Below are 23,606 nucleotides of genomic sequence, written 5' to 3'. Positions count from 1 at the left end.
TAAAATTACCCCTTATATGATTCTGTAACCTTATTGGGGGCTCAGTGGGTGAAGTAGCAAGGTAAGATGTGTGTAGTCTCTGAAACCACAGTTTCAGGTCCAGCAGGGCTGCCTACTCAACCTGCTCATAGATAATGTACTGCCATTCCTTTTCTTTTTATATTTTCTTGTCAATCAGTTAGCCTGACACACCTTGTAAAAACCAGCAGTGTACCTGTTGTAGAATATTTGGAACTTCATGTCACTGGCTTGGGTCTAAATCCTCCTTCATCCATGCCCTTTGCAATTGTTCTGAATCCTGCCCTCAAAATTTAGTTATTCTTATTAAACTAATTGTACTGGTAAGTTGTTTCTGTGGTGCTTTGGATATGTTGGAGATGACTGGGTGTAGAAAATGTATGTTCACAGGAATGTCATTTATTGCTTCATATTTTTCCTGCTAATGATAGTGAAGACTACCTCTTTGGTAGTTTAAAAAAAAATTATTTAAAGCCTTCAAAGAATGTTCTGAACTGCAAACAGATATGAATTCTCAACTAACCACATAAATCCAGTTCTTTGCACACAGTAGAATAAATGAATGAAACTAGGTCCATGCAAAGGTTTTACCATACAGTCTTGGCATGAAAGAGTACTCCAGTTTAAGAGAGCTATAAATTGATTATCTTCAATATTTAAAAAGCTCCAATTTCAAAACTATTTTCAATAAAAATGGCAATAAATTTCCATTGTTAAGAGTGTTATTTATTCTTTTCCACAATCACTACAGAAGTATTCAAGACTTCCAAATTTCATACAGTCATGGATGGTCTATGATATCTTAAAATGACTTAGTACTGTCATCATGGATTTTAAATGATATATTGAATCAGTAAAAATCTGATTTTCTTAGTGAGTGTGGCTGTGATCTGAAATAAGCAGTTTAAGCTTTAAAAAATATAAATGGGAACTTTCTCATTCAATTAAGTAAATTCACATTTTACAATTCTTGTTCAATATAACCTTAATCCCTAAATTATAAATAACATTGATAATACTAACATTACTTTAGCTTGCATATTATGTTTTTAGTGTTTAAAAGCTGTCTAATCATTTAAGAAAAAGCAGGAAAAATAATGCTCAGCATGGAATTGTGCTAATTTGTATAAATTTTCCCATGAATATATCCATTCAGAATTATACAAGCCATCAATGACTGTGACAGGAGTCTTCCCACTTATAAGTACTAGTTAAATACTAGTGAATACTGAACCTGACATCTTTATTTCTCAGTCAATTAACCTGTTTATTAACATGAATGAAACCAGACTGAGTTATATGAATTTTTAATAATAGTTTACAATGAAAATTTCAATAAATGGACAATAAGGATTTGAAGGCCAGGAGTTGAATGAAGATTGTGCGTTTGTTTTGTTTTGTTCTGTGGATGGGGCTTAACTAAGTCATGAAGAACTGAAGCTGCTTCAGCTGTTTCTAATATTACTTCCCCGGCAACCAAATTTATATTGTCTAGGAATTCTTTCCCTTTTTAGATGAGTTTGAGTAAAACTGTGCCAAATTAAAACTTTTTTTAGTAGCAAAAAACAGTAGCCATAGTAGCTAAAATCTGCTGGTTCTCTAGATTACCTATGAAACAGCTAGAAATGCTAAGAAGTGAAAAAGAAGAAAATAATCTACTCCAATTTCATATAAATTTGTTTTTAAAAGTGCTTATAACATTTCAAAATCAGTATATGTTTATATGTTCTAAGTATTTTATATATATTGCTTCATAACAATACTATGTGATAGACACTATTAGCTCCACTTTTCAGCTACAGAAACTGGGGCACAGAAAAGCTTAGCCAAAAGTCACTCAGCAAGTAAGTTGAGGAGGCAGGATTGAAACACAATCATTCCTCTGGAGCCTACACTGCCAACTTATTAAGCTCTTCAAATTGGCACAAGAGGGACTTCCCTGGCAGTCCAGTGGTAAAGAATCCACCTTCCAATGCTGGGGACATGGGTTCAATCCCTGGTAGGGGAACTAAGATCCCAGATGCCGTGCACAGGGCAACTAATCCCACGTGCCACAACTACTGAGCTCGCGCTCCTTATCTAGAGAGGCCGCATGCCGCAAACTACAGAGCCCACGTGCTCTGGAGACTGCACGCCACAACTAGAGAGAAGCCTGCGCACCGCAACGAAGAGTCCGCGCACCGCAATGAAAGATCCGTCATGCCTCAACAAAGATCCCGCATGCCCGCCATAAAACCATAATAAATAAATAAAATATTTTTTAAAAAATTGGCACAAGAGGGCTTCCCTGGTGGCGCAGTGGTTGAGAGTCCGCCTGCTGATGCAGGGGACACAGGTTCGTGCCCTGGTCCGGGAAGATCCCACATGCCTCGGAGTGGCTAGGCCCGTGAGCCATGGCCGCTGAGCCTGTGTTCTAGAGCCCACGAGCCACAACTACTGAGGCCTGTGCGCCTAGAGCCCGTGCTCCGCAACGGGAGAGGCCACCACAGTGAGAGGCCCGCACACCGCAACGAAGAGTAGCCCCCGCTCACCACAGCTAGAGAAAGCCCACGCGCAGCAACAAAGACCCAATGCAGCCAAAAATAAATAAAATAAATAAATCTGTTTTTAAAAAAAGTCTACAAATAACAAATGCTGGAGAGGGTGTGGAGAAAAGGGAACCCTCCTACACTGTTGGTGGGAATGTAAGTTGGTACAGCTGCTATGGAAAACATTATGGAGGTTCCTCAGAAAACTAAAAATAGAATTACGGTATGATCCAGCAATCCCATTCCTGGGCATATATCCAGAGAAAACTGTCATTCAAAAAGATACATGCAGCCGTTCATAGCAGCACTATTCACGATAGCCAAGACATGGAAACAACCTAAATGTCCATTGACAGATGAATGGATAAAGAAGATATGGTATATACATATAATGGAATATTGCTCAGCCATAAAAAATGAAATAATGCCATTTGCAGAAACATGGATGTAACCAGAGATTATCATACTAAGTGAAGTAAGTCAGAAAGAAAAAGACAAATACCATATGATACCACTTATATGTGGAATGAACCTATCAATGAAACAGAAACAGAATCACGGACATAGAGAATAGACTGGTGGTTGCCAAAGGGAAGTGGGGAGGGCAGAGGATGGACTAGGAGTTTGGGGTTAGTAGATGCAAACTATCACATATAGAATGGATGGAAAAGAAGGTCCTACAGTATAGCACAGAGAACTATAGTCAATGTCCTGGGATAAACCATAATGGAAAAGAATATAAAAAAGAATGTATATGTAGGTATAAGTGAGTCACTTTGCTCTACAGAAGAAATTAACACAACATTGTAAATTAACTATACCTCAATTAAAAATAAATAAATAAAAATGTGATATATATCAGTACATCCAATGGAATACTATTCAGCAATAAAAAGGAATAAATTTTGAAACATGCTAAAAAATAAATAAAAATAATCTATCTCCAGACACATTGTCACTTTGCATAATAAATGTGTAATCATAGTGATATGCAAATTAAAGCTACATTGAGATACCATTAGAATGACTATAATCCAAAAGATAATACCAAATGTTGGTAAGAATGTGAAGAAACTGGAAACCTCAAATATTGCTGATGGTAATGTATAATAAATGGCCACTTTAGAAAAGTAGTTTTGCAATTTCTTAAAAAATTAAACAGAAGTTTACAAATAATCCAATTCCACTCCTAGGAATTTACCCCAAAAGAAATGAAAACCTATGTCCACAAAGAATTGTTCACCACAGCATTATTCATAATAGCCAAAAGCTGCAATCAATCTGATAAATGGATTTAAGAAAATTTGGCATATCCACACAATTCAGTATTCGTTCACAGAAATGTTATTTCAATGTAAAGACATTTCAAACATTCTTGCACCTTCTAAGTGTAATCTGAATGTTCCCTGGGATTCACCTGCCCAAGGGTAAAATGAAGGTCACATTTTCATTAATATAGAGATGTTACTAGTTGGAGGCTGAATCACTGGAGAATCTTGATTGTCCATGCCCACAAGTCTCTTCCAGTTATTTCTAAACATCCCCAGGTGATACTCCACACAAACTTAAGAACCAGTGCATTCTTGCTTTTTCTTTAATTCAACAAAGATTTATTGAATGACTATTATGGCATGACTCTGGGTACACAATGATAAAGTATCCCTACCTCTAGGAAGGGATAACCATGGAGAGACACTAAACAACACATAAAATTTTCTCCAAAATGTTCTCTTCCTGAAAGCCTTTAAAGAGAATCCTAGCCATTATCAGTTCCCACACGAAATGACTAGCTGCCAGTGCCTACACAAAAAGGTTGTTTCCTTGCTGTCCTACCAGATATTAGTAGTCCTGAGGCTAACTTTCAGAGGGACACTGATGATATTCTGAAAAGATGTGGGAGATCTTTCTCCATCTCATGTCAAGCTTCTTCACTTGGGCTCTGAATTGCTCACAAGGTCCTTCATCAACATCAATCCCTCACCTTCTCAGGCAACCTGAAAAATAATATGATCTCCCTTGTACCTTCCTCTCCTTTTTGTTTCCACTATGATACAGTTACACCACTGCTTGTGAACTTATACTTACAGAACTTAACAGATGTCTGGGCTAGGTGTCAGCTCCACAGACACACATTTTTCTCAATAAAGCCCAGCCTGACAGTCCACTGCATGAGATATAATCAATTAGCAGAGGTGAAAGAAAAACCTATTTTTCTTTTGATTTTTAATTTTAATATGTGTGAAGTTAGTGTTTCTTAAAGAAACATTCTGTCAGAAAGCTGCTCATTTTAACATAAGGCATGCGTATGTTGCAGACATGTATCTAGTTAGGTATATTAGCAAAAATAATTATAATAATAGCTAGTCTGGATTTTGATCAAACACTTAAAATGAGTCATAATTCAGTCATGGAAATTACCAATAACAAAATGTTAATGAAAAATGTTTTATCAATAGCAGACTTCCAGAAATGCTGTTGTGTTAGAGCTTCCCAGCTTTCGTGTATAGATTATTTCAATCATCGTCTCTATTTTTAAAATTTATTTATTTTATAGACGTTAGTTGATTTATTAATGCTCTCCTTTCTTATACCTCTGATATGAAACATTTATTCAGTTGCCTTACAGATGCAATCAAGAATATAAACAACATGGAGATATATCATATTATGTCTTGATCCCACACAATTGCTTTAATAATGATCAGAAATGGGCTTTGCACAAGTAGGATGTGAGTAATCCTTTAGTGTCTCTAATATCCAAAGCAGGGAAGAGACAGAGATATAGGTTTGCCTTCTTTCATAGGGCTATAGTTATAAAGTCTACATTAGCTACAGAAAGACTACTCTCCAATCACACATTCAATCACAATATAATTTTAAATCAGCTTTATTGATGTGTAATTTACATATAATAAAATCTACCCATTTTAATTGTACAGTTTGATGAATTTTGACAAACATGTACTGTTGTATACACCATCACAATCAAGATATAGAACATTTCCATTAATCCAAAGTTTCCACATGCTCTATTGCAGTCAGTCCTTTCCCCTCACCCCTGAGCCCTAGCAACCACTCTTCTACTTTCTTTCACTTAGCATAATGCTTTTGACATTCCTCCTTGTTGTTACATCTATCAGTAATAGGGTTTTTTTTTTATTGTTCAGTAGTACTCCATTTTATGGATATACCACAATTTGTTTATCCTTTCACCAGTTGATGGACATAGGGTTGCTTCCACTTGGGGGCTACTATGAATGAAGCTACCATGAACATTTGTGTACAGATCTTTGTGTGGACATATATTTTCATTTCTTTTGGATAAAGACCCAGAAATGGGATTAGTGGGCCATATAGTAATTACGTATTTAACTTTATAAGAAACTTTCCAAAGTGTCTGTAATATCCTAAATTTCTACCAAAAGGTGTAACAGTTCTAGCTGTTCCACATCTTTGCCAACACTTGGTATTGGTCTTTTTAAGTTAAGTCATTCTAGTATCTAGTGGTATTTCATTTGTGATTTTAATTTGCATTTTCTTAATGACTAATGATACTGAGCAAATTTGCATTTGTTTATTGGTCATTCATCTGTGTTTTTGATAAAGTGTCTATTCCAATCTTTTACTCAATTTTTATTGGTAATTTCATCTTTTTTTATTGAGTTCAGTTGTATATTCTGAATATAAGTCCTTTATTAGATTAACATTTTACAAATATTTTTGCCCAACATGTGGTTTCTCTTTTCATTTTCTTAAGTGTTTTAGAAAAGCAAAAGTTTAAATTTTGATGTATTCAAAATTATCATTATTCTTTTTTTTTTTTTTTTTTTGGTACGCGGGCCTCTCACTGTTGTGGCCTCCCCCATTGCGGAGCACAGGCTCCGGACGCGCAGGCTCAGCGGCCATGGCTCACGAGCCCAGCCGCTCCGCGGCATGTGGGATCCTCCCGGAACGGGGCACGAACCCGTGTCCCCTGCATCGGCAGGCGGACTCTCAACCACTGCGCCACCAGGGAAGCCCTATCATTATTCTTTTATCATTCATCCTAAGAAGTCTTTGCCTAACCCAAATATTTTCTATGTGTTTTTTCCTATGTTTACTTCCAGAATTCTTACAGTTTAGCTCTTAGCTCATTCATGAAATGAGATTTCATTTCAAGTTAATTTTCATATACAGTGTGAGGTCAGTGTTCATATTTTCCATATAGACATCCAATTTTTCCAGTTCAATTTATTTAAAAGATTGTCCTTTCCCATTGAACTACTGTGGCACCTACTTTTGAAAATCAGTTGACAGTAGATGTGTTGGTCCGTTTCTAGATTCTATTTTGTTCCTTGACCCATTGGTGCCAATACTACACAGGCTTGATTACTGTGGCATTATAGAAAATCTTGAAACTAAATAGTATAAGATCTCCAACTTCGATCTTCTCTTTCAAATTGTTTTAGCTTGTCTAAAACAAATTATTAGCTTGTATCTCCATATACATTTTATAATCATTTTTCAATTTCTACCAAAAAAAAAAAGTCCATTGGAGTTTTGGACTCACATTGAATTATCTAGACAAATCTGGAGATGAGATTGATATTTTAAAAATAGTCTTCTGATCTGTGAACATGGTATAGCTCTTTTTTGTTTATGTCTTCTGTAATTTCACTTAACAATTGTAGTTTTCATTGTACAGATCTTGCATACATTTTGTGCTAAATTTATCCCTAGATATTTCATGTTTTTATGCTAATTTAAATGTTTTAATTTCAATTTCCAGTTGTTCATTGTTTACACTATAGTTTTAAGAAAAAGTTAGAAGCAGCATTCTGGGAAGTAGTATGAATTAAAGACAAAAGGAAAAGGTGGCCCTAAATGATAATTCTTTCTAATGAAGAAAAAATTATAGCAATAGAATCGCTGAATAACAAAAGCCATGTGAAAGAATCATCATTGCTGACTGTTACTTTCACTTTTATATTCAAGCATGGGAAATTACTATTTATTCATAATGAATTATAATACAGAACATACCCAGAGACCAGTGAAGAGAAAAGGCCCTCTACCTAGGGTCAGGAGGCTTAGACTTGAGTTGTCACCTGCATACTGAAAAAGTATATAGTCCAAGATAAATAAACCTTGACAAGCACTTCCTTCTTTTTCATTTTTGTATTCAACTAACAGTTGGTGAGTGTTCACAAAGAGCCAAACACTGTGCTGAGTGCCATTAAATGGGACAAATGCTATACTCCATATCATTAAGGGGTTATAAGAAAAGCTCAAATGAGAAAGGGTTATATGAACTATTTTGGTAAACTAAAATATAAGTTTAATGTGCTGCTATTACTTTTATTACAATTATGCCATGAAAATCTTTTTTATAGGTGTTATTACTTTAATACAGAGCTCATACCAAAATAAGGAAGTGTCTCTGGAAAAACATTAAATGGATTAGAGCTAGAGACTCCTGAAATTCATTACTCCATGACACACCAAAATCTCTTCTATTAACCTGTAACTGAATGGTACAAGTACTGTGTAAATCCGTAGATGTGAAGACTGACTTGTTATTTTTAAAACCTGCAAAGGGAAAGAATGGGCTTGAAATTTATATAGCTTTTTCCTTCCAGATGAAGGAGGTAGGCTTATTAATTTCTATTAATAGGACACCTCCTGCTGACAGTTTTTCTATTAGAAATCTGGCAAACTCACAAATATGACAGATGGACTGAGAATTCAGAAGTATGCCAAAAGACTTTATGTAAAGTGATGCATTCAAAAAATATGCCAGTTTCCTTGGTTATAGATTAATATCCGAATAATTAAAAATACTTGCTTGAAAAATACTTTTTTGTTCTTTGTATTTTTTATTTTTTTAGGTTTGATTCTCATAAAGGTTTCTGGTGTCAATTACTGGAAGAAGGTAAAACAAAATGCCTTGGAAAGAGCAAAGGAAGAAAATACCCTCCAATGGATCCTGAGGTAAGTATAGAGCTTAAAAGTACAAACTAAATAAGCAAAATGATACATAAAAATATATCTATTTTCTTATAAAAGGGATTAAAATAAAAATTCACCCTTTATAAAAATTAAAAGTGACATTTGGATTAGAATGCATTCAGGTTGCTTGTTTTGATTTTTCCAGTGATTATCTTACCTGTCATGCAAGAATAAAAGAAAACAATAGAATTTGCCATTTTGAATCAGAACAAAGAAGGCAAAATCTCATTCCAAAAGGAATGATAAATGATACATTCACAGAAATTTTAGCACTAAAAATGTTAACTGAAACCAAGGCAGGAAATATATCAGCTGGAAATTGAAAATAGGCCCAAAAGATTTTATTTTCACTGTCTAAGTCACTCTCTAGTAGTAAGTGTGGCCTGCATAATAATATTAATTACTGGTATACTAAGTTTTGAACTGTTAATATGTTAATAAGATGAAAGAATGAATATATTTCCCAAATGTATAACATACTAGCAGATAATTTAGGCTCTGGAGAATGGAGACACCCAAACTTAGCAGTAGGTATGTAGCACTTTGGGTTTATTCGGTTCCAAATGGTGACATAGTGATCACTTAAAGCTACAGTTTTCCCACTTTGTAGACGCTATATATTTACTTTAAAGCTTATTTCACATATATTAAAATTTATTAATATTATTTTGATTTCATAATCAGTCCAGCTAACATATAGTTTGGACATAAGAATGCAAGTAGATTGATTTTGTAAAAAAAATTTTTTTTAACTCAAAAATGAAGACATTATTTGGCATTGTTTTCCCACAATGTTTAATATATTATGGTAACTAAGAATCCTGCAGTGGTCTGAGAATCCTAACATGGTATGAACTTGTCTGGATACTTTTTAATACTTGAAGACTTTAAGGACCTTTTTTGCAACCTGATAGAGACAGAGCATCTATCAAGCTAAGCTCACTAAGCTCACAATTAAATTCTATCTAAAAGGCATTGTGGAGGTTCTTGTTCTTTTGATAAACAAGTTGCATTCTCAGAACTCCAATTTTCTTTGGTGGGTTATTAAAATATACCTTCAGAGCACTGTGAAAACAATCCTTACATATTAATAAATATTCAAGGGCAATTCCCATTGTATTTCAAGACAGTAATATAAAGTATCTCATTTTCATGTATGTCAAAGCTATCTCTACATTCAAGACACTGTAGAACATCTTTCTTAGTATTTTATTTCACTCCTATCAAACACATACTGAGACCTAATATTAAATTTGTGGTAGAGAAAGATAAGAAAAACATAACTTTTCAGGATATCATTATTTCCATATCTCCCAACAAGGTTACTGCGTAATCCATCCCTAAGATATTTTTTCTCAAACACCTCTGACACCAAATGTGTGAGTTTTCCATACCAAGCAATTCTCCAATTTTCTGCAGACACCAGCTAGGTATCCTGCAGTTTAATCCAATTCTGACACTAACTATTCAGGGTTAGTGTAGCCCCACAGATTAAGGGCTCAGACCCACAGAACTGCCCCCTTCAGACTCCAGTAACAAGTAGTGGGTTCCCAGGTTACTCACACTTCTGTCCAACTTGGCTGCAAATCAGGGGTTCCCTCATCAGGTTTTATAATTTGCTATAATGACTCACACAACCCAGGGAAACACTTTACTTCCCATTATTATAAACAAAGAGGTACTTTGGACAAGGTCCAGAAGGGTCCTGAGCACAGGAGCTTCTCTGTCCCTGTGGAATCTGGGGTGTACCACCCTCCCAGCACATGGATGCATTTACCAACCCTGAGTTATGGAGGTTTCGTTGCACAAGCATGGTTGATTAAATAATTGTCTATTGGTGAATAACTCAATCCCCTGTCCCTCTTCCCTTCCCTGGAGGTTGGAGGGTGGGGCTGAAAGTTCCAACCCTCTAATTATATGTTTGGTTCCTCTATAGCAACCAGCCCCCATCTGAAGCTATCTAGGGGCCCATAAGAGTCAAGTCATAAGCAGAAACTCAGATAAGGTTTAAAGGAAATTATTGTAAATAAGAAAAGCCACTCTTTATACCCCTGTCACTCAGGAAATTACAAGGGATTTAGGAGCTCTGTGCCAGGAACCAGAGTCAAAAACCAAATATATATTTCTTATTATATCACAAAATCATATACATACTGGATTTATTTGAGGGAGTAGAATAGCTGATTTTGTGCAAATAGTGCCCAGAGAGGAGGCAAGAGTAAAGGGTCCTTCCTGGAGGTAATGGAAACACAAATGTGTACACAGATTAGAATAGGCAGTACTGTCACCACACTGCTTGCTTCTCCTGCTACAGAAAAACACCAGAACCCTTCCTCACAAGTATCACCAAAACATCATAGGATGGAAATTAAGAATGCTGTTAGCCTACTTCCACTTTGACTTTGTTTATCAAAATATATTGTAGAAAGGGAATAAAAACTGACATTTTAAATGAACCACTAAGTCTATGACCTCTCCAAATCAAAAGCATTTAATAGATTCTTTAATAATAGGCCAATAAACAACCTGATATTGAATTTATTATACGATTCCTTCTTTTACCATATATTATGATTCCCTCTTATTACACTAATTTCATGAGTTTGCATGAAGTAGACTACGTTGGCATACTTAGCATATATCCTATCTGTGATTTATCATCTAAAAGAGTCCCTTTCTGAATGATGGTCAGGTAACAATGTATGTACAGTAAATCCTGCATATCACTGAGTTCTGTCCTAGTAACTTTTGGCCTGAATACATTAGACTCTCAAATAGGACATGTTGTACTTTACAAGTCTCATATCAGTTATCTTGCCATATGAGAGAGCAGAGCAACAAGAAGAAAGGGTACTTGATTATAGGGACCAACATACACAAATAATAGGGCACAGGACAAGGGTTTGGTTACAGAGGCAGCACTGATACAGGCAGCCAGGTTTGAAAATAATGTCAAAAAGACCAAAAAGTTGAGGTATAGTTGAGATAATCCTCAGTAACAGGAGGTACGATCCAAACTCCAAAGGGATGTGTGGTAGATATTGATCCCAGGAGGTTCAATTCTAAAATTAGTTAAGATGTTGGAGAATCCTTTGCCATACGGAAAATATCAGGGAGCAAAATGGCAGGAGCTGGGCAGCCCCGGGCTGCTGTTGTTCCAGGGTTTCTCTCATAAAGGGGAACAATGCAAAGTAAGACCTTAAGAGAAAACACAGTGGGGAAGTTTGGAAACTTAGCCTCTGCACAAAGGCCTAGGGCTCAGCCCTGGATTCCAGGTCTGGCTGGCAGCAAAGGAGGCACAAAATGATCAGGCCCCCAGATGGAGTATCTGGGAATATGATTTGTCTCCACCTCTCTCTGGCCTGGGTGTACCAGCTGGGCCTGTCAGTGGTTTTACAGCTAATGACCGTGGAAGACCAAAACCAGAAGTGAGACAAAGGTTTGGGTTCTCCCTTGATCGCAGTGATGGTTAGAATATAGCACAAATGTCAGTCTGGTTCCAGTGATCATAATGACTACAAAAACCACTATGTTACATAGAAATTACCAGTATAAAACAAGATGATTTTCTATGGCCTTTAAAATGGGGTACCAGATATGACATTTTAAAAGACTAGCACAAGGAATTAAATTAAAACTTTTTAAAGATTCAACTCAACTAAAAACCTCAGAATAGGGACTTCCCTGGTGGTCTGTGGTTAAGACCCCATGGTGGGAAAACTAAGATCCCACATGCCACACCGTGCAGTCCAAAAAAAATAATAAAAATAAAAACCTCGGAATAGTGTAAAGCAGGGAGGTATAGATACAGATTCAGAAATCCATCCTACACAACATTCCCAACAATGGTCATTTACACTACATATAAACCCCACTAAACACCATCTTACAATACAGCACTTTCCATTTCTGACAATTTCAATTATTAAACTATTTTTCTTTATTGAAGGGAAATCTACTTCCCTATAAGTCAGGATAGTTTACAAGGCATTCCTTTCCTTCCTTGGGTCAAATAGTACAAATAAGGTTATAGGCTTACCTAGTTTACCTACTATATTTTTAAGGTTTACCATAGTACTGTTTTAGCAGTGAATATTTTGTGTATGCCTTAAAAGAGCTCTTAAGAAAATATTACCTTCAAAATCTAAATGTAAATTAATGATGACAAAGGAGTATTTTATTTTATAGATTTACCAACCCAACTCTTATTCCAAAGCCAGGATAGTTTTAATAGAGCATAATATTAGACCCAATCAGTTATTACAGCTATATTTCTAGCAATTCAATCTAGTTATTTGAACATTTAATTCTGCACAAATAAATCCCATGTTTAATATGAAAACCCTTTCCCTAGTGAAAACAGAATATGTGTTTGGAGTGTGTATTTTGAAGAACAGAGTCACTGTGTTTATATTGTGCTAAAGAAATAGCCCACATGCTTAATATCAGTTTTAAACCCGTATGGTTTACTTGACACAGATGTAAACATCGTCAAAGTATATGAAGTATACTTTAAAAAACAAAATTAAATGTCCTTTCATCTCCTCCTCCCATCTCAGAGCAGAGTGTTTCTATCCAGCTACTATCGGGACCACAACGTGGAACTCTCCAAGCTGCTGCACAGACTGGGGCAGCCCCTGCCGTCCTGGCTGAGACAGGAGCTGCAGAAAGTGAGATAGCACTAAGAGACATCTCGAGAATGCATCTCCGTGGAATGCTCACCTCTCCCAGAGCTTCCAGGGGCTACCAAAAGGCGGTTTATAAACATACCTCTTCAAATGAGAAAAAAAGAACAAAGGTCCTTCCATGTGCTGGCATGTGGATGAGTAGAAACAAAACAAACAAACAAAAAAGGTATCTGTTACAAGCCTTGAGGCCTATGGCCTTTCTCTTAACACTGGAGCCTGTGGGGTCATTGGAGACTACTGTGCACTCATGTGGAAATCAATAGCAACCAATATAAATATCAAACACAAATGCAGAACTGTCCCATTTTGTAGTAATATTTACATTTTTATATATCAACCAAGATTGGGTCTCTGTAGATTTTTAGGCTGCTGTTTGCCTGTACAATGTTTTCTTATTCTTCGATTCTATAAAGTGTCCTACAAAACAAGAAGCAAACATCACAATGTAGCATAAGACGCTAAAGGCCTAACATCCATGAAAAATGCTTGCCAAAATGTAAATCCACTGAAGTATTTAGAATTATAAATTATAGCTTGTGCTAGATCAAAGAGCGGAAAAGTTATATATGAGTTTATCTGCATCCAAAAAAAAAAAAAGTGTTATAGCAGAAAAACAAAAGTGAGTTTTCATCCACATAGTCTAGTACATTTATGTAAAAGTTACTAACTTCTCTATCATAATTGTTATTCTGAAAGATACATTGTAAAGCCATTGGATTGGAAATAGAAACACACTAAGTATACCAAAACAGTAAGAAGTAATGGAAAGTGTACTGACTAAATCTTCTAAAAGGGAGAAATTGTAGGGTTCTGAAGATATCTGATTGACAACCTATGTCCCTTTTCTGTGAGCTGCAGATCAATTCCGGTAGTCCTCACTGGTTCTACAGAAACGCTTGCATAGTATCTGACGTATGTGTCATCTCCAGACACAGACTGACTTTTCAATGTAAATAACTTTTTTTTAATGTTCCCAATAACAAAACCTATTAAATGAAAACTAAGGACAGTTTCTTTAGATGATATGTTAGGTTATTTACATTTAAATTATAGAAAAACTACATTGTTTCAGATAATTTGAAATGAAATTGTGTAATGTAGAGATTTATGACAAAAAACAAACATATGATTTTTGCAATGATAGAAGGCAGAAAAAGATAAGCAAAGCCCAGTCCCATTTTTTTTTTTTTTCCTTTTTTTTGCGGTATGCGGGCCTCTCACTGTTGTGGCCTCTCCCATTGCGGAGCACAGGCTCCGGACGCACAGGCTCAGTGGCCATGGCTCACGGGCCCAGCCGCTCCGTGGCATGTGGGATCTTCCCAGACCGGGGTACGAACCTGTGTCCCCTGCATCGGCAGGCGGACTCTCAACCACTGCGCCACCAGGGAAGCCCCCCAGTCCCATTTTTTAAGAACATTTCATACATCACTCTCATGGAAGACAATAGAACACAGTCAAATTTTTGAGTTATCTACTAAATTAAATGGAGGAAGTACAAAGATGAGCCAGGCATGGTTTTAAAATATATTTACGCTTAAATTTTTAATGATTATATGATTAATGAAGCATTCAAAAAAGAAAAGAATATCATACTTATTTTCCTGTGCTTATATTTACTTAGTTTTTAAATGTACTCTGCACATAAAAAATTTAAGTAGTAAATAAATTCCCTGCTATGATTACATAAGCCTTTATGAAATGTTATCAAAAGTATGATTAGGAAAAAAAAAGATATGCCCAAATATTTTCATTGCCATTATAATGTATGAAACTAAACTCTATCAATTATGCATAATTAGAAAACAAATTTTGAGATACTTCCACTAACTATAAATTTTTTTAATTGCATTATAATTATTAATTTAATTTTGTTTTATATACCCAAATGATATATTAATTTTAAAACAAACAAGCTATTAGCAGAAAGAATTAGACAAAGAACCAGGTTTTAAGATTCCTGACAGTAAAAGCAAAATCAAAGTCATTTGGACAAACATAGTAAAGTCAGTCTTCATGTTTACTGCTACCATTTTAGAAGCAGCACATGCCCAGCATCCTAGGAAAATAAATACAGCCTTTAATCTCCACTAATTTCAGAAAACTAGCTTAAGAGGGTCATACATAGTGAGAATACGCCCCAGTAGTTACATATGGTATTATGTTTTCATTTCAACAGCAACAGTTCTACTGATTTAAAAAAAAAAAGAAAAAGAATGCATTTATGTTTCAAGGATGAGATGTGCATTTAAACTTCTAAACAAAGCTGCTATTGGCATAATTCTGTCTGGGTAAACTGAATCAACTAAACAGCTCACCCTTTAAGAAATGTTAAAAACACAATGGATGCTTGTGTACTGGAAGGAGAAAAAAGAAGAGATCATACCAAAATTTACTCATTCATAGTACAGATATTATGCTACCTAGAGCAGCAAACCTTTGCAAGGAATTGTGAACCACTCAGTGTATCTGGGAGGCAACTCAAATTCTAGAGGACACCTGATTTCTGCATTGTATACTCCAGCTGGTTGTTATGCTCTTCTGGAAGGAACATAAATACATATGGGAAAAGATTGAGAGATAATGTGATTTTAAACTAGCTTTGTATAGAATTCCTTTTTCATTGCTTAAAATATGAAACTTCCTCAGGAAGAGATGAAATGGTTATTTCAATGTTTATAGCTATAATATTCTTGTCATTCACATTGAATGAAAATTAATGGAAACGTTTTTTTCTCTGAGTTTTTTAAAATAAAAAACCTGGATATAATTCTGACAGTAGCATGGTACCTCATATGTTCAACAATAAACTGTGATAAGAAAATGAAGAGCTTGGGCCTGGTAATTTTAGGTAAAAAGTAGGCATTTCTTTGATTGTTTGTGCTTGCCTGTGACAGAGTGGGAGGTGGTCACAGAACATAGGTACCACTAATACAGTTCAAAATGGAGAGATACATGGAAAACTTCCCAGGAGGAAATAAGTTTATTTTTAACAATATAACCTTTAACAGATCTTCTAATCAATGTTAGTCATTTTTTTTTTTTACTTCTAATAGATATAAAACAGTTCCTAGCGTCACTCATGAAACCAGAGAATAGGAGAGGCACACAGCTGTTACTTAACAGACTTGAGAACCTGAATAATTATAGCATTTCTTACTCCCAGTGCTCAGCTCTGCTCCTGACAAATCGGCGCCTTTCTTTAGAGCTTTAAAAGGCGTTAGCTAGGCTCTCTTTTATTAAAAATCTAGCAAAAACAAACTATCTGCAAAACAGGGGGTCGGGAGAGTTAGACATTTATCTACATTTTCCACAAAACTTTCTTTTTCTCTAACCCAGTCCCTTTCTTTTCTAAACATCAGGTTTTCTCATATTGCAACCCAACCACCTTGTCAACATGCACCAGTTGATTCCTCATAGGATTATCTCCCAGACACACAGTTCCCCAGTCCAGAGTACATCTGACTCCCAATTGTCTAGGTATGCCATCCTATGTTCTATCTACTCCAGGACCAACTGGTGAGTGGCTAATAAACCAACCCCATTGATGTTAGCGGCTTATAATGACTTAACAATATTTTACTTTCCAGAGATATCAGCACTGCATTTCCAGGAGATATGTTTTAGGCTAAAGGCTCACTAACGGGAAGGCACTGAACAGTTCAAATATTTTAAAATGAAGGGATTTCTCTCTTTTGGAATCATACTCTGTGGCTGAGTTCTGTTCTGCCAAAGCGGACTCTGCTTGGTTACCACCTACAGCATAGCTGCTGCCTTCTTCCTGCCCACCCTACCCCATACACACACACCCATCCCCAAAGAGATGGCAGTCATGGAAACAGCAATGATTACTTGTGGTGGATAATCCTTAAGAAAGTATTTGTGTTGGCTTGAAATGTTTACCTTCTCTTCACTTACTTTACCCAAAAGCAAACTAAATTTTATAAGGTCACGCGGTGAATTTTAGCTTTGAGTATAAAAGCTAAAGACACAGTGTGACATTGATTCCATTCCCAAGAAAATCTAGAATCTACTTTGAGGAAGCCTCTCACCTGTGGCCAAGGGTACCTAAGAGAATTTGAGGACCACTTTTCCCCATCCATTGCTACTACTAGTTCTTTCTGTTTTTGTCCTCAATTTGTTGTCTATATGGTTCTTGATATATCCAGTGCTCTTAACAAAAGTCACAAACATTTATTCACTTATTTATTAGTATGTGAAATTTATTTCTTACTCTGCCCTTCCACCTTCTTCCATTAATCCTGTAACTATCTTAATCTTTGAGTTTCTATCATTTTTCAGTCTATTCCCAAAAGTTATATACACAAAGATTAATAAATCACTGAAATTGGAACCTGCTAGATTTTCACCATCTCTCTTTTTAGAGAAAGAAGAATCATGAATGGTGTCAATACGTGTTTAAGAAAGACATTCACTTGCCAGATTCAGGTCAGATATTTTACTTGCCTCGCATTCCCTTTCACGGAAGTCAAAGCAAATTTCACAAATTAAATACTCACAGCATAAAGTCTCCAAGATATTGTTAGGAAGAATGTATTTACCCACATTTTACCATACAAAAAACTGAAACTGAATGAAATGTGAAACATTTCCAAAGCACACAGGATCTATGACAAATCTTACATAAAACTATCTATATCAAGCTGTTTCTTGGTTATGAGGGAATAAATTAAGTGCAGGAAATGCCTGCTGTCTGCATTTCTGATGCCAAAATGCTCTATTTCAAATCAATAACTGAAATGGGAAGCAGATCTTCCTCTTAAATATTATGCATAATTTATACAGTTGGACCAGAGAAGATTGGTCTTCTTTTCTCTATTTGGTAAATACTATTCTGAATCTGAATTTTTTCAGTTTCAACCACTTTAAACAGAAATGCAAGCTCAAAATGCTATATTCTCTTAGGGCTGTGCTGTATCTTTTCAGAACTTAATCTACATCTTTCAAAGCAAACAAAGCTTTTAAAAGCCCACAAAACATATGCCATCAAAAAATAGGGTTTGCTTCACATACAGATGAATAAATTGACAAACTTATAAGAAGTTAAAGATTCTAATTTTAAAAACAATAAAAAGCTATGAAAATGTAATACTGGGACTTCCCTGGTGGCACCGTGGTTAAGAATCCACCTGCCAATGCAGGGGACACGGGTTCAATCCCTGGTCTGGGAAGATCCCACATGCCACAGAGCAACTAAGCCCTAGTGCACCACAACTACTGAGCCTGCGCTCTGGAGCCCGCGAGCCACAACTACTGAAGCCCGTGCACCTAGAGCCCATGCTCCGCAACAAGAGAAGCCACTGCAATGAGAAGCCCACGCACTGCAACGAAGAGTAGCCCCCGCTCGCCACAACTAGAGAAAGCCCGCACACAGCAACAAAGACCCAACACAGCCAAAACTACATAAATAATTTTTTTTTAATGTAATACTGACAAATTCTCATTCCCACCTATGATCAACTTGATAAAACCATATTGTTTCTATGTCCAGCTAATTACAAGGATGTCCTAAGTACAACTGGAATAGTAAACAGGATAGATTAGACCAATATAGATATTGGTCCAATCTCTGTTCTTAACCAAAATGACACTGGGTAAGTCATTTTTCCTTTGGGGGCCTCAATTTCCTCATCCATCAATGGAAGAAGTCAAATGTGATCATCCCAGCTCTTCCCCTTGCTTTAATTTACATCAGTTATTGTAACATGTGACTCTCCCTGTCTCTCACACATTCTGCCACAGGGCAGGACCTGTGAATTGTCTTGGTGGTAAAGCTGGAAGCAGAAAGGTGGCCTGAGTAGTTCAACCCCTTCTCCCTCACTTCTCTTTGGAGAACACCCTGGTCTGCTTTTGAACTGTGGTAAGTTCAGCAGAAATCTATGTTTAAATACATTATTTTTAAAAAAATACATTATTTAAAGCTACAAACATAACCAAAAGAACTAGAAACAGAAATAAAAATACGCACTAAAAAATTAGGAAGATGAGCAAGAGTGTAAATGAGGAACAAGGGTCTAAATGAACCAAACGTCTCATCCTTCATGTGGGAACCAACAGACGCTGCTTAAAGTTCACAAACCAAGAAATTAAGGTAAACGATAGTTGGAATTATGGAGTTAATCAATGCAACTTGGATAGAAATGGTAAAAGGGAGTTAATTACCTTTGACAAATGGGGCTAGGGTGCAGGACCAGGGAGAAATATTTGAAGTTTCATTTCCAAGTGCATGCACTACTTTTATGACAACAACAGCAACAACGATCATTTAAAAAAAAAAAAAAAAAGTCTAAATATTTAGGCCCAACAGTATCCAATCTGGTGGGAAGATCACAGAGGCAAGAGAGCTAAGCAGCAGCTGACTTTGGCATCAGATGTTGGATGTTACCCTGGAGATTAACTAGTAAGACGTCGGTGGTGATGCAGAGCCTTACTTAGTGCTGTAGAGCAATGGCTCTAAAAGTATAGCATGTGGACCCCTGGCAGACCCAAGCCCTCTTCAGGGAATCTGCAAGGTCAAAACTATTTTCATAATATACCAATTTATCATATTCCTTTGTCACTGTGTTGATATTTTCACTGATTTTGCAAGAGTAATAATGGGTAAAAGTGCTGGCGCTTTAACATAAATCAAGGCAGTAACATCAACCTGTACTCATAGTCATTATATTCTCCACCATCACACGCTCATTTACAAAGTCAGCTTCACTTAAGAATAACCTTGACAAAGCAGTAACAATTATTAATACCATTCAATTTCATCCCTTCAGTACCTGTCTTTTTTTTTTTAACGTCTTTATTGGAGTATAATTGCTTTACAATGGTGGGTTAGTTTCTGCTTTATAACAAAGTGAATCAGTTACACATATACATATGTTCCCATATCTCTTCCCTCTTGCATCTCCCTCCCTCCCACCCTCCCTATCCCACCCCTCTAGGTGGTCACAAAGCACTGAGCTGATCTCCCTGTGCTATGTGGCTGCTTCCCACTCCTATCTATCTTACGTTTGGTAGTGTATATATGTCCATGCCACTCTCTCACTTTGTCACAGCTTACCCTTCCCCCTCCCCATATCCTCAAGTCCATTCTCTAGTAGGTCTGTGTCTTTATTCCCGTCTTACCCCTCAGTTCTTCATGACCTTTTTTTTTTTTCTTAGATTCCGTATATATGTGTTAGCCACTATGGAGAATAGTATGGAGGTTCCTTAAAAAACTAAAAATAGAATTACCATACGACCCAGCAATCCCACTACTGGGCATATACCCTGAGAAAACAATAATTCAAAAAGAGTCATGTACCACAGTGTTCATTCCAGCACTATTTACAATAGCCAGGACATGGAAGCAACCTAAGTGTCCATCAACAGATGAATGGATAAAGAAGATGTGGCACATATATACAATGGAATATTACTCAGCCATAAAAAGAAGCGAAATTGAGTTATTTGTAGTGAGGTGGAAGAACCTAGAGTCTGTCATACAGAGTGAAGTCAGAAAGAGAAAAATACCATATGCTAACACATATATATGGAATCTAAGTACCTGTCTTTTTAATGTTCTCTGTTTCAAAATGTGAAGCATGCCTAGAGCACCTCCACTACTTACTGAAGTACATAGCTATCTCAAGGAAAAGCACCTGAGCAATCGTTTGAGTTGCAAATTGAACTAGCTACTTTATTTTTTTCTTCATTTTATTTAATCTGAAAAAAACTAGATACTTCATTCGCAGAACATCGTTTTGACTTAAAAGAATGACTGACAGGGAACTATGGTTATTCAGACTTGAGTAATTGGCAGCCATTTGTTTGAAAAAGAACAAAGTGAGCCTGTCACTTCAAGAAAAACAACTGACAGTATTTACTGCCAATAAGATTTGAGCTTTCAAGTGAAAATTAGAATTGTGTAGAACTTGTGTCTACTACTAGGAGCTTAACAACAGGCTATTATTTAAATGCTTTCTTTGATGAGACTGATGGTGATATTAAAATATTATATATTGAAATGTACAAATGTTTGGAATATCTGCACAACTCAGTAAAACAGTATTTTCCAAATGATCCATGCATGAGGTTACAAAATCATTATACACAGTGCAACCATTATAATGGTAAAAGACCCATTCTTAGGGCAAGATAAACTAATAGTTTTTAATGTAGCAGAGTATGAAAAGCTCATTGATTTGGTTTCAGATTCCACATTACAAATGACCTTTAAAAAATACCACTTGTCAAGTTTTCTCAGAGTATCAAAGAAAAATATCCACAATTACCTGAAAGGCTATAAATATACACTTCCCTTTCCCAGATACATATTTGGGGGAGCTTCGATTTTCTTCACACACGTCAACAAAAACAACATATGAAAATAGATTAAATGCAAAAATAGATATCAGAATCCAGCTGTCTTCCATTAAGCCAAGCATTAAAGAGATTTGCAAAAATGTAACACAATGCCAGTCTTTCACTAATTTTTTTTTGTTTTGGAAAATAGGTTTTTTTAAATTAAAACTATGATCTTATTATGGATTTACTCTTGTTGCTTTTAGATTAATTAGTATTTTTTAGTTCCTCGATTTGAATTTCTAGTACAGTAAATTTTTTATTAATTTATTTTTATTGGAGTATAGTTGCTCTACAATGTTGTATTAGCTTCTACTGCCCAGCAAAATGAATCTAGTACAATAAATATTGATAGATATAACACTTACAAACAAAAGCCATGGGGGTCCTCAATAATTTTTTAAAAGATAGAAGGGATCCAGAGACCAAAAAGTGTGAAAACCACTGGCATAGGACTTGAAAGTAATTTACGTACCAAAAGCCAAAACTTACACCATAAACGATAGACAAGAAAGAAAATAGGTGGAAAACCAGACTACACCTCCTATCGCCTTCCCACTCCACTCCCAGACTGGAAGTTGCCTGTCTGGAGATGAAGGAATACTGGAAAGGGAGAAGAGAGGTAAACATGGGTATGAGTTTCTTCTCTCCCTGTTCTATCTCCTTGCTGCCCAAGTGAGTCATAAAAATGACAGGATGAGAGATCTTCCTTAAAACTGAGGATCCAAGAGTGGAGAAAGCTGTGTCCTACTTTGCATCTAAAAGTTGGCCAAGCAGCAACCTCCTCTGTGTGCTCTGCCCACCAATGGTATGGGAGCAAAATAGTAACAACAGGACCAGGTGTTCCAGGCATATGATCTAAGATTGTACAAGTTCCACAGGGGCACAGGAGAACATACAAAAATTCCCATTGGAGCTTCCCATGGAAGCTGCAAAAACCACTAGGAATAGGCCTATTTAGATCCAAAGGGACTGGGCAGCTAGGACCAGGAGGATACCTGATAACTGCAGGGCATGGGAAGAGCCCAGACCATGGAAGCCAGAGGCCACTTACCAAAGACTGAACTTGATGAGATTCAACCAGTGCCAGCAGAAGACAGATGATGGTTGAGGCCAAGATGTCACCCTCTTACCTCATGTCCAAGACAACCTTGGGAAGAAAGGAGAGAAGAATTCTGAAATTGACTGGGTTTTTTAAAAATAGAATTAAAAATTCCTAAAGTGATGAATGATATCTTAAATTGAGACAGTTACTAAAAACTAAAAAAAGCTACATTTCTGCACAGGTTCTGGATTATAGAATTTATACCCACTATATAAGCATTGTATCCCAGGTTCAATTAGCAACAATGGAGATACATGGAAAAATAGCAAACAGCCAGAGTCAGGAGTACTGATAAACCACCCCAGTTAAGAAGAGCCAGGAGTGGGGAATTAGTTTTTCTGAGTCTCTCCCATGTAGACATGTGGTTAAACTTTTGTTTGATTCTCTCCTGTTAATCTGTCTCTTCTCAATTTAATTCTTAGACCAGCCAGAAGAACCTAGAAGGGTAGAGGGCAATTTCTTCCTACCTAACAGCTGGGATGAGAATGGGATGCAACATTACTGGCTGTACACTACTTGCCCCAAAGCTGTTGCAGTAAGAGATGCTGGGACACCTGACAGAAGCCAGCAGAAGCCATGTGGCTGGCAGGGTCTTGGTGCTCTGGCCGGGTGTCAGGCCTGAGCCTCCAAGGTGGAAGAGCCGAGTTCAGGACATTGGACCACCAGAAACCTCCTGACCCCACATAATATCAATCAGCAAGAGCTCTCCTAGAGATCTCTGTCTCAACACTAAGACCCAGCTCCACCAAACAGCCAGCAAGCTACAGCGCTGGATGCCCCATGCCAAACAACTAGCAAGACAGGAACACAGCCCCACCCATTAGCAGAGAGGTTGCCTAAAATCATAAGTTCACAGAAACCCCAAAGCACACCACTGGACATGGCCCTGCCCACCAGAAAGACAAGATCAAGTCCCACCCACCA

At 36.6% G+C, this 23,606-nt stretch overlaps 1 protein-coding gene across 1 annotated transcript in view; it reads left to right on the top strand.

Annotated features, from left to right (window-relative positions):
- The window catches only part of LOC309961323 (bifunctional heparan sulfate N-deacetylase/N-sulfotransferase 3), a gene marked incomplete at its 3' end in the record, with an annotated part of 137,838 nt that extends 124,625 nt beyond the window's left edge, over window positions 1–13,213 (top strand). Inside the window, exons 12-13 of the mRNA XM_082838472.1 lie at window positions 8,414–8,516; window positions 13,094–13,213. Of these exons, the coding sequence (XP_082694598.1) occupies window positions 8,414–8,516; window positions 13,094–13,213 (223 nt within the window). The remainder of the gene's footprint in view (window positions 1–8,413; window positions 8,517–13,093) is intronic.
- Between the last annotated feature and the right edge of the window lie 10,393 nt (window positions 13,214–23,606).

This window comes from Leucopleurus acutus (assembly GCF_964270905.1).
Source record: "Leucopleurus acutus genome assembly, chromosome: 4".
NCBI classification, from domain to species: Eukaryota; Metazoa; Chordata; class Mammalia; order Artiodactyla; family Delphinidae; genus Leucopleurus; species Leucopleurus acutus.
The sequence above is the reverse complement of the archived record's forward strand: the minus strand, read 5'-3'. Positions and strand labels throughout refer to the sequence as shown.